Below are 11369 nucleotides of genomic sequence, written 5' to 3'. Positions count from 1 at the left end.
TGGGACTCTGCCGTCTCCCTGTGGTCGTCCTCGTCTCTCGTTGTGCCTTTTGTCTCTGGTGTTTCATACCACTTTGTCCCCTCTGATCGCTTCTGATGTTAGAATGCCTGCAGGTCGTAACAGGAAGCCGGTCGTAACAGGAAGCCAGTCGTAACAGGAAGCTGGTCGTAACAGGAAGCCGGTTGTAACAGGAAGCTGGTCGTAACAGGAAGCCGGTTGTAACAGGAAGCTGGTCGTAACAGGAAGCTGGTCATAACAGGAAGCCGGTCGTAACAGGAAGTGTGTTGCTTTGTGGCGGGGAAATATCTTATATAAACATCTTTGGGTTGAGGCAATAAAAATTCTTGAATTTGTTTTGGATTGTATTGAATTATTGAAATGTTTGATTGTAAGTTGAATGGTGACTTGGTGCCAATGCAATAGTAGTGATCAATAAGTAAAAATGTTCAATTGTCTTGACTTGGATCACATGAACTGAAAGTATCCTGAAGCCTAAACGAGCTGTACCTGAGAAAAGGCTTATTTCTTGTGATAATGATGTAACGTTGCTTTGTGGACCTGGAAGCGTTTTTCTGTCTCTTATCAGGGTCTCTGTTGACCTTTCACCTCCTCTGTAGAGCCGTGTTGTTACTGATTTGTGGTCGGCTCAAAGTGCTTTTCCATCACAGTAAATAAGAACTCATTCTCACCTTCATGCCTCTGTTTGCCTCCTTCTCTCAAGAGACGTAGTTGAATATAACCCTTAAACAATCAGTCACTGCATGAGAACGATGCTGATCGACTGCTGGTGAGCCCAATGCATCCTTCTAATGCGGCTAACCCGTCTTTAGCTGCGGCTAACCCGTCTTTAGCTGAGGCTAACCCGTCTTTAGCTGAGGCTAACCCGTCTTTAGCTGCGGCTAACCCGTCTTTAGCTGCGGCTAACCCGTCTTTAGCTGCGGCTAACCCGTCTTTAGCTGAGGCTAACCCGTCTTTAGCTTAGGCTAACCCGTCTTCAGCTGAGGCTAACCCGTCTTTAGCTGAGGCTAACCCGTCTTTAGCTGAGGCTAACCCGTCTTTAGCTGCGGCTAACCCGTCTTTAGCTGCGGCTAACCCGTCTTTAGCTGAGGCTAACCCGTCTTTAGCTGCGGCTAACCCGTCTTTAGCTGAGGCTAACCCGTCTTTAGCTGAGGCTAACCCGTCTTTAGCTGCGGCTAACCCGTCTTTAGCTGAGGCTAACCCGTCTTTAGCTGCGGCTAACCCGTCTTTAGCTGAAGCTAGCCCATCTTTAGCTGCGGCTAACCCGTCTTTAGCTGCGGCTAACCCGTCTTTAGCTGCGGCTAACCCGTCTGTAGCTGAGGCTAACCCGTCTTTAGCTGAAGCTAGCCCATCTTTAGCTGCGGCTAGCCAGTCTTTAGCTATGATTAACGTTTAATCTGTTCTTAATAAGGACAGAAAGATAATCTAACCTCTTAAGGGAAATTAAAACATGAATAATCTGGTCAGTTTGGAAACTGAGACGCCAACAATTCTGAAAATTAGAATTTATAAAACTAACTTATTATGATAATTATTATGAGGCTCACATGTTCTTCCTTCTGCTCCATGAACAGAACTAAAGCAGAAACTCTACATCCTGTTTCTGCTTTTAATCTGAACTCTAATCTGGATTAGGACTTCCGGTCTCAGGAAGAAACGATCCAGGAGGGAAGGAACCCGGAAATGACGACACACGGCTGCTGGTGTCGGGTTTCTGAGGAAGAGGAGGAGGAGGAAGAGCAGCGGCTAATTTGGGCCGCAGAGTCAGAGGGGGTTCGGTTCGGTTCGGTCGGCCTGAGGAGCAGCTCCAGTCCGCCGCAGGTGAGAAACACACACACACACACACACACACACACACCACACACACACACACACACACTCAGGTGAAGCGTCACCTGTTGTCCCTCTGGTTCTGGTTCTGGTTCTGCTGTCGGTTCTGCAGCTGTCAGCAGCTTAAAATAACTCTGGAAGGACAAACAGCGGACCCGCGCGACCTGGACCGAACCGAACCGAACCGGACACAACCGGACAGGGTCAGAACTCAGGCCGGTCCAAAACGCACTTCATTAAACTGTCGGACCGGTTCTGGTTCTTGTGGGTCTGAGTTGGGACAGAACCGTCAGCGGTCCAATCGGAACCTGATTTGTTTTTGTAATAATTCTTCAGTTCTAGTTTCCAAATGAAATCAAAAGTTTTTCTTTCTCTTGTTTGTTTAAAAACAATAATAATAACATTAATGATCCTCATTTTAATGTTGCTGCTTATTTATTATCTTCTGTTCATAATCAATAAATAATAATTGAAGGAATTTAAGAAATGAAATTGGAGCTCAGCTGACGTCATCAACACCTGTCATCAGTTCTGATAGGGTCCTGGTTGCCATGGAGACAGCCAATGAAAGCGAGGTCCAGGCGGTCCCTGATGAAGAGGAGGAGGAAGAGGAAGAGGAGGTTCGAGGAGTCCAGGCTCGGTACCTGCGCTGCCCGTCTCCTAGGTAACGGCAGGATATTGATCAATATTGATAATAATAATAATAATAATAATAATAATAATCAGTTTCTCATATTTTTCATGTTTTCCTGGACAAATTGAAACTTTTCTGCCTGATCACCTCAGACTTGGTTTCCCCAGACTGACTTCCTCCTCCTCCTCCTCTTCCTCTTCCTCCTCCTCTTCCTCCTCCTCCTCCTCCTCCTCCTCTCGCAGCTTCTCCATGACCTCCTTGACCTCCAGGTTCTCTGATGCCTCCTCCATCGTCATGGAGCCCATCCATCTGTCGTCGGCCATCGCTGCCAAGAAGATCATCAGCGAAGGTAAGAGGGGGCGTAGTCAAAGTCCACATGTGGCTCTGGATTTGACTAGGCCTTAGCGTAGGCTGGATGTTTTGCTCCGCAGCATGATGCTGCCACCACCATGCTCCCTTTCTGTCTCCAAGTCCTGAGCTGCTCGTCCAGCAGAGGCCATGTTGAAGACCTGGATCCGGACCTGGAGCCGGTCCAACTCCAGGTCCAGCTGCTGGTCCGGCTCCTTTGCTTTGTGCTGCTTCTGTCGTGTCTGCTGCAGGATTTTAAAACAACTTAAAACATTTCTGAAGCGTTTCCGTGGCGATTCTGAAGCCTTATGAAGCTGCAGGTCAGGCGAGGTCAGGTGAGGTCAGGCGAGGTCAGGCGAGGTCAGGTGAGGTCAGGTGAGGTCAAACGGTTCTGCTCATTGTCGTGCAGACGGCGCCGGCGGCCCAGTGGCAGCTTAATGGAGGATTCTTGTTCCATCTGCGGAAACAGGGTGACAGCCAAAGAGCTTTCCCTCCCTCTGTGCTCCATGGCTAATGCTAACACATGGCTAATGCTAACACATAGCTAATGCTAACACATGGCTAATGCTAACACATGGCTAATGCTAACACATGGCTAACGCTAACACATGGCTAATGCTAACACATGGCTAACCCTAACACATGGCTAATGCTAACACATGGCTAACGCCAACACATGGCTAACGCTAACACATGGCTAACGCTAACACATGGCTAACGCCAACACATGGCTAACACTAACACATGGCTAACACTAACACATGGCTAACGCTAACACATGGCTAAAGCCAACACATGGCTAACGCTAACACATGGCTAACACTAATACATGGCTAACGCTAACACATGGCTAACGCTAACACATGGCTAACACTAACACATGGCTAATGCCAACACATGGCTAACGCTAACACATGGCTAACACTAACACATGGCTAACGCTAACACATGGCTAACGCTAACACATGGCTAACGCTAACACATGGCTAATGCTAACACATGGCTAATGCTAACACATGGCTAACCCTAACACATGGCTAATGCTAACACATGGCTAACGCCAACACATGGCTAACGCCAACACATGGCTAACGCTAACACATGGCTAACGCCAACACATGGCTAACACTAACACATGGCTAACACTAACACATGGCTAACGCTAACACATGGCTAAAGCCAACACATGGCTAACTAACACATGGCTAACACTAATACATGGCTAACGCTAACACATGGCTAACGCTAACACATGGCTAACACTAACACATGGCTAATGCCAACACATGGCTAACGCTAACACATGGCTAACACTAACACATGGCTAACGCTAACACATGGCTAACGCTAACACATGGCTAACGCTAACACATGGCTAACACTAACACATGGCTAACGCTAACACATGGCTAACGCTAACACATGGCTAACACTAACACATGGCTAATGCCAACACATGGCTAACGCTAACACATGGCTAACACTAACACATGGCTAACGCTAACACATGGCTAACGCTAACACATGGCTAACACTAACACATGGCTAACGCTAACACATGGCTAACGCTAACACATGGCTAACGCTAACACATGGCTAACGCTAACACATGGCTAACGCTAACACATGGCTAACACTAACCACGCAGCCCAGCAGACGAACATCCAGAGTTCAGATCTATTTACGACGAAACCAAGCAACAAATGCACCTCTTTTATCATCGCTTCTGAACTCGAATTAATGTGAATATGTTTATTTATATGGTCAATCAGTAACAAACATGGCGGCACTTCCTGTCTTTGTCTTCTCTGCCAGCAGCAACATCCTGTTGGTCATGTGATCAGAGAGCAAAATACATAAAAAAATTGACCTCATCCCAGAGCAAAAACGTTTGATCAGAAACATAAAAAGTCAGAACCTGGATCAGAACCAGAACCTGATTCTGAGCCTGCGGCTCCATGTTGGTGGTGGCAGTGTGGGGAAGATGGCGAACTCACTCCTCCTTCCTCTCCTCTGACGGACGAGATTTGGTCCAAACTGGGTCATCAGCAGAAGAAAGCAACTATGTCCTAGTCAAAGTACAGACCTATTGACATGGACAAGAATTAATTCATGAATCATGAATTTGTTCTGGGGTTTCTGTTCTCCCTCTTGGTTACCAGTCTCTAAGCATTGATGATGTCACCATGAACTGATTGCAGAAGAAAAGCCTAAACTGAATTCAGTAATTTATTCAAATGTTGGGAAAATTTTAACCACGGGCCCATCAGTCACAGCGCCACCGACTGGCCCGGCTGACCTACCTCATCATTTTCTTCTTGCTGTGATCGGAGCCTGAGTGACTGACTCCTTGGTTTCCACAAACCTGAATGTTTTGAGTTTCTTCGATGTAAAGTAAAAGCCGAAGGTCGTGTTTCCTCGCTTGTGGTAACCGGCCGTTCCTCCCCAGAGCTGCCGCCCCGCGCCTCCCGCCCCGAGTCCGTCCCGGAGTCCATGCTGGAGTCTGCGGAGCAGCTGATGGTGGAGGACCTGTACAACCGGGTCCGGGACATGCTGGACGACCGCAGCCCCTACAACACGCCCTGCGTGCTGGACATCCAGAGGGCCGTGGTCCAGGACCGCTTGGAGGCGCCCGCCAACCCCGTGGACGAGGTCTGGCCCAACATCCACATCGCCGAGAAGTGAGTACAGTGTCGTCATTTCATCGGCTTCAACTTCGACATCCAAGAGCTGTGCTTCCGTTTCAGATCCGTTGCGGTGAACAAGGCCCGTCTGAAGAGAATGGGCATCACGCACATCCTGAACACGGCCCACGGTACCGGCGTCTACACCAGCCAGGCCTTCTACGCCAACATGAACATCCAGTACCGAGGAATCGAACTGGACGACTTCCCCGACGCCGACATCTCCGCGCATTTCAGACCCACCGCAGAGTTCCTGGACGAGGCTCTGCTCACACACAGAGGTCAGTCTGGACCAGAACCAGAACCTGGACCTGACTCCTGGTCTAGTTGAGTTAGAGATTGGATCCATTGGAGGGTCTTCATTGAACCCGCAGACCCTGCCAGGCCTTACTCCTCATTGGTTGGTCAGTCAACCAATGGGATCAGGTCCTGTGGCTGACCTCAGTGACCTCCTGCTTCCTTTGTCCTGCGGTTTGAAGCTTCATCTTCCTCACCATCGTCTGCTTGTTTCTCCCTTACAGAACTCCAATCCATATGAAATGAGACTTTGACGTAGTTCCACTTAATTTCCCTCATTCTGAAACCAAGTGCTTCAAAGTCTTCAAATGTTTGCTTTGTTGGACTCTGAGGTGTTTTGAGGATTACTGGTGAATTTTATTCACTCATTCATCCTGTTTCTCCCTGAGGCCTGAAACACAAAGCACTTGTTTCATTGCTCAGAGTTTCTCTGCGTGTCCCTGAGCAGCAGCCGTCACTGACGCACTAAGAGATCCAGAATAGCATACTTTAATCTCCATAACTCGGTTTCTGGGAATGTTTTATGAGCCTGCAGATCATAGTTCCTGGAAAAGTGATGCTAATGTCCACTGTAGTTATTCATGAGTTTCCCTCAGGAAAGTTAACCTCCAGTTCGCTGCACATGGTAACATTTTCTTTTCTACAACTAAACGATTCTCTGTTCTCAAAAGCCCAGACTCACTCACAATCTGTTTGTCTGGCAGGAAAAGTTCTGGTTGTGTCCATGATGGGCGTCAGCCGGTCGGCCATTCTGGTGGCGTCCTACCTGATGATCTTCCAGAACATGACGATCATGGAGGCGCTGACCGCCATCAGGAAGAAACGGGCCATCAACCCCAACGAAGGCTTCCTGAAGCAGCTGAGAGAGTTCAACGAAACGCTGATGGAGGAACGCGACGACGATGACGAAACGCTCAGCCAGTGCTCCGTCATCGACACTCGCGCCCGCATCTTCGGTGAGGAAAAGGGTGATGATGATGATGAAGAGACAGATGGGGAGGAAGAGCGGAGCGTGGTGAAGGTGACGGCGCAGTCCATCATGATGGAGGAGGAGGAAGACGGAGAGAGCGTGATGAGCAGCATCGCTTCCTCTGCGGCGGCTGCGGCGCTGCGAAACGGGCCGCTCCACAACGGGGATCAGGAACCGGGTCACCGGGAGATGGACCTGCCGCGGCCGACGGGCACGGAGGACGGAGCTGAGGATGACGATGACGGCCTGGACGGCATGATCCGCGAGTGGCAGCGCAGAAATGAAAAGTACCAGAGCGAGGAGTGGTGGGAGGCCCAGCTCCACGGCGAGGAGGACTCCGTCAGCGCCGGCCGTCCCAAGGCAGCGAGGCAGGAAGACGACGGGGAGAGCGTCACCAGCGAGGACATCCGAGCTGTCAAAGAGAGACTGACGCACAGGAACAAGAGGCCCTCCTCAGACGCCACGTCCATCTCCAGCTGCACCAGTTACTCTGACCTCTGGAAGCAGCGACTCAAAGAGATTGAGGAACAAGCCGCGGCTCGCTACCGCAAGACAGAGGACGATGAAGGCAGCGAGAGCACAGGGATTGAGGGTGAAAACAAGAAGATTGATGCCGAGGTTGACAGCATCCTGTCTGACACCAGCTCCATGTACAACTTTTGCCAGAAGAATAAGGAGAAGATGACGCCTTTGGAGCGCTGGCGCATCAAGAGGATCCAGTTCGGCTGGAACAAAAAAGACCGAGAGGATGGAGGGAAAAGTTCAGCCACTGATGGAGAGGAGGAAAGTAAGACTCCGTCCTTCCAGGATGTCAATCTGACGGCGTACCAGGCCTGGAAGCTGCGGCAACAGAAACGCCTCGGTGAGGACAACACGGAGGAGATCCTGGAGCTCAGCCGCGGCGACGACTCGGCAGCCATCAAACGGAGGCAGAGACGTGAAGAGATTCTGGAACGCTCTAAGAAAACCTTGGAGGAGAGTCAGTCCATGTGTGGGTGGGATTCAGAAAGCTGCGTCAGCGGCGGGACCATCCCTCTGTCCGCCTTCTGGGCTGGAGCCGGGGTCACCGGCCCTCCCAGTGTCGCCAACGACGACAACATATCCATGCTGAGCGGCAGGTCATCCACCATGTCCTCTGTTTCACAGCCTCGAAGTCCAAGATCCACTCAGTCCGCTGGCCAAGCCCTTCCCCCAGTCCTCCCAGTCCCAGCTGTGCCGGGGCCTGCAGGTGAACCCGTGATCAACCTCACCAGCATTCAGAACTGGATCGCCAATGTTGTGACTGAAACGATCAAGCAGAAGCAGAGTGAACTGAGCCTGCCTCCTCCATCACGTGCTGGATCTGAGCTCAGCTTTGGAGCGGCGCCTAGCATGCTAGCCAGCCGCCGTGCAGGGGATGACGGGGCCTCCTGGGTCAGCGGGGCGTCCTCCTCCAGCACTCTATCAAAGGGTCATGGCAGAGCAACGTCTGTCCTCTCCGGCGGCGGCAGCATGTCTGGTCTGAGTGGGCGACGCTCCACTCTGGGGACGGACATCGGGTCCGCTTTGGGCTCCAAGAAAACCAAGATCACCACGACCAGCGTTCCTCTCTTCAGCCTCTTCCAAGACCAGGTCGATCTGGGCAAACTGGACGCCATAGAGAAGGAGATCAAATCTGAAATGAGGGACAAAGGGGAAACCTATGAGAAGAAAAAGATCCTGGAAGACAACAAGCGCAGCACACTGTACAAGAAAAAGAAACTAAAGGAGGATGAGGATGAGGAGAAGGACAGGAAGAGGAAAGAGGAAGAGTTTCTGGAAGAAACAAAGAAAAAGGAGAAACCCAAAAGAAGCTACGGTCTTTCCGGCTGCCTAAATCTCAACCCGCTGATAGAGAAAGACCGGAACACCAGCATTGACGACTGGCTGAGAAGTGTAAGACCTCCTCCAGGCAAACCGTCCTCAGGTGCAGAAGCTGATCCGTCTCAGGATCCTTACGACGACCTGGACGCCTCGGCTTCCCAGTTTGACTTCTCTGATCACAGAGGCTCGTTCGCTGCTGAACGAGACGACGAGGAAGCATTCGCCGAGACTTCCAGATATCGGCCGAGGTTCGGTGAAGATCCGTCAGCCGAAGATGCCGAATACTCCTGCAACGGGTTCACACACTCCCACAGACGGGCGGGTGGGACCAGCCGGGACGGGACGGACAGCGTCTCGCCCCATCAGAGATTTGCTCATCGCTCACGGTACGACGGCGGCGAAGCCGCAGGGAGGCGGGACGCCAGCAACGAGGAGGACGAGGACGTCGAGGCTTTCATCGCTCAAACCAGACGGAGGATCCGGGCCCGAGCCGCCGCGGAGGCCGAAGACGACGAAGTCCTCTTTGCCTGGAGGGAGCAGCAGGGAGCCAAGAATCGGAGGAAAGTCTTGGGATGTGAAGAATGAGAGGTTATCCTCTCATTCTTCACCCTAACCCCAACCCCAACCCAACCCCAACCCAACCCCAACCCTAACCCTTTGTTTGGCTGGACAACACAAAGCTGCTGCATCCGATTTCCTCTGCGGCTCTGAATAACTGTCACCACCTACTGGCCACATGGAGGTATTGCAGTATTCATTTAATCTGCTGTCTTTTCTCAGCAGATTAGTCTTGAAATATTCAGATTAGGAGAATATATTTCCACCCAATGTTATTATGAAAGTATTTAATTCTTGTTTTAAATGTCAAACCCATATATTGTCACGATGAGGTGAAACTACTGACAGAAGGAACATTTTTCTGCTTTGATTTCATTGTTTTAATAAATATTCATAGAAGCATCTCTTGCATTTTTCATTTTTGAGCCAATTTTCCTGAAAAGAAGGAACAGTTTAATGGATCCAGAGATTCAGCCTCATGATGATGATGATAAAATTTACATGAGCATGAAATCCTCCAGGCTCCAGACCCAGACCAGACCCAGACCAAACTCGGCTCTGTTTACAGCGTTACCAGTGACTGATGCTGATGTCACTGGTAACACTGGGACCAGTGGAGCGCTGGTACCGACGGGGTTCCCAATAGAACCTGCAGCCTTGCAGGTCCAGACTGCAAATACTAGTTTTGGTAACGTTTTCCTCACTTCAGCTCAGAATATTAATAATGTCTGCAGATGAAGCTTTGCATGAGTCAGAACTGTTAAAATATTCAGAATTCATCAGAGGAACGTTTCTGCTGATCTGACCTGAAGGAAACACGTGTGATGACGTCACGCTTTCTTCATGGAACACTGCCATCTGGTGGGTGTGCGAGGCGGTGCTGATATTTACCTACAGTCATTTTTCTAAACACTGATTCTGTGAGATGATTTCCATCTGGACTGAACAGATCAGAGTATTTTTATCTAAACTTTCACTTCCAGATGAAGGTTTTGCAGCTGATGCACATGGATGGATTTGATGCTGTGAAACATGAACAGGACAATAACGTGTCTTAACGATTCTTCTTATTCTGCTCTGAGGAGGAAAACAGGAAGCAGAGGGGTTACAGACCTGGAGCAAAACGAGGAACACATGGAGACGAGGTAGGAAACGGATCGCTCTAAAGGTTTCACCCCATCTGACTCCACTGGGGAACATTATCTCACACCACCGAGCAGCAACAAAGACTGGGAGCACTGGGAGCACTGGGAGGGAGCACTGGGACTTCCTGCCAGATTCAGCAGCGGTTTCCCAGCAGCAGATTCAACCTGCAGACTCGTTTCACCTGAAGGTAAAAACTTGAATCTCTTTTGCTCTGAATCCTGCGAAACCTTCCATTCGGTGTGAAACGGCGACGCCTCTGGCCGCGGAAGGTCATTACAAGTGTGTAGCGGACAGCTGACGTCACAGTCGTGTAATATCCAGAAAAGCGTTTCTAGAGATTGACGCGGTTTAAGTGACTTCTGACAGCGGACTGTAATCATGATGAAAACAACAACATCGCTAAATGTCTGAAATGATACTTCAATAATCCACTTATTACCGTATTTTAGACTCGTTACACACATGACCAGTTCATGACTTTTATTTTAAGAAAGTTTCAATCAAAGACAAAAGTAGCCACAATGTTCTTGAAGTGTCAGATTGAGGTTAACCCCAGGGGGCTGGAGAGCCAGTCATATTGCATTTGCTCTAAAGTTCTGCACATGAAGGTCCATTTGGTCAGAAACACCGGCTTTCTAATTACTTTAAACTTTAAATGCTTAAACCTTTTGTTTCTGTTACGTAACGTTGGAACACTGGCTGAGCTGCCAAACGAACATTCAGCCTGACTTTATTCATGACCATCTCATTAAAATTCCTCACTGGTGACACAAACAACCTCACACTCCAGATTTACCCACCAATACGGACAGAGAGACAGTATTCCTGTTTCCTGCAGGCATCAGAGGCTGATGGACGCCGCCGCGCGCCGCCTGTGGAGGACAGGAAGCAGGAAGTTACAGAAGACAAAGGAAGCAAAGGTGGAGGAGGTCCAAACTCCCCAAAGACAGAGGAAGAGGCTGACGTGGAGGACGATGAGAAGAAAAGCAGCAGCAGCCAGTCCAAGTACCAAACCGTGTCTTACAAGAAGATCCGCAAAGGA

General features: G+C 49.8%; 1 protein-coding gene across 1 annotated transcript; it reads left to right on the top strand.

Annotated features, from left to right (window-relative positions):
• The first annotated feature begins 1732 nt into the window (after positions 1-1732).
• On the top strand, positions 1733-9575 carry LOC129357650 (serine/threonine/tyrosine-interacting-like protein 2). Its single transcript, XM_055026742.1, has 6 exons — positions 1733-1839; positions 2378-2512; positions 2725-2831; positions 5280-5511; positions 5578-5795; positions 6516-9575. The coding sequence occupies exons 2-6, from the start codon at positions 2400-2402 to the stop codon at positions 9206-9208; spliced, it is 3363 nt and encodes a 1120-aa protein (XP_054882717.1). The 5' UTR covers positions 1733-1839; positions 2378-2399; the 3' UTR covers positions 9209-9575.
• The last annotated feature ends 1794 nt before the right edge of the window (positions 9576-11369 follow it).

The sequence above is a fragment of the Poeciliopsis prolifica genome, unplaced genomic scaffold (assembly GCF_027474105.1).
Source record: "Poeciliopsis prolifica strain line A6 unplaced genomic scaffold, Auburn_PproV2 SCAFFOLD274, whole genome shotgun sequence".
In the NCBI taxonomy this organism is placed as follows: domain Eukaryota; kingdom Metazoa; phylum Chordata; class Actinopteri; order Cyprinodontiformes; family Poeciliidae; genus Poeciliopsis; species Poeciliopsis prolifica.
Note: the sequence above shows the minus strand (reverse complement) of the source record. Positions and strands in the feature narration are given on the sequence as shown.

Bases quoted from the DNA above. Each gene is read 5' to 3' on its own strand.
- LOC129357650 (XM_055026742.1), top strand. From the start codon at position 2,400: ATGGAGACAGCCAATGAAAGCGAGGTCCAGGCGGTCCCTGATGAAGAG. The intron at 2,513-2,724 runs GTAACGGCAGGA...CTCCTCTCGCAG, and splicing joins CTGCGCTGCCCGTCTCCTAG to CTTCTCCATGACCTCCTTGA. The intron at 2,832-5,279 runs GTAAGAGGGGGC...GTTCCTCCCCAG, and splicing joins CAAGAAGATCATCAGCGAAG to AGCTGCCGCCCCGCGCCTCC.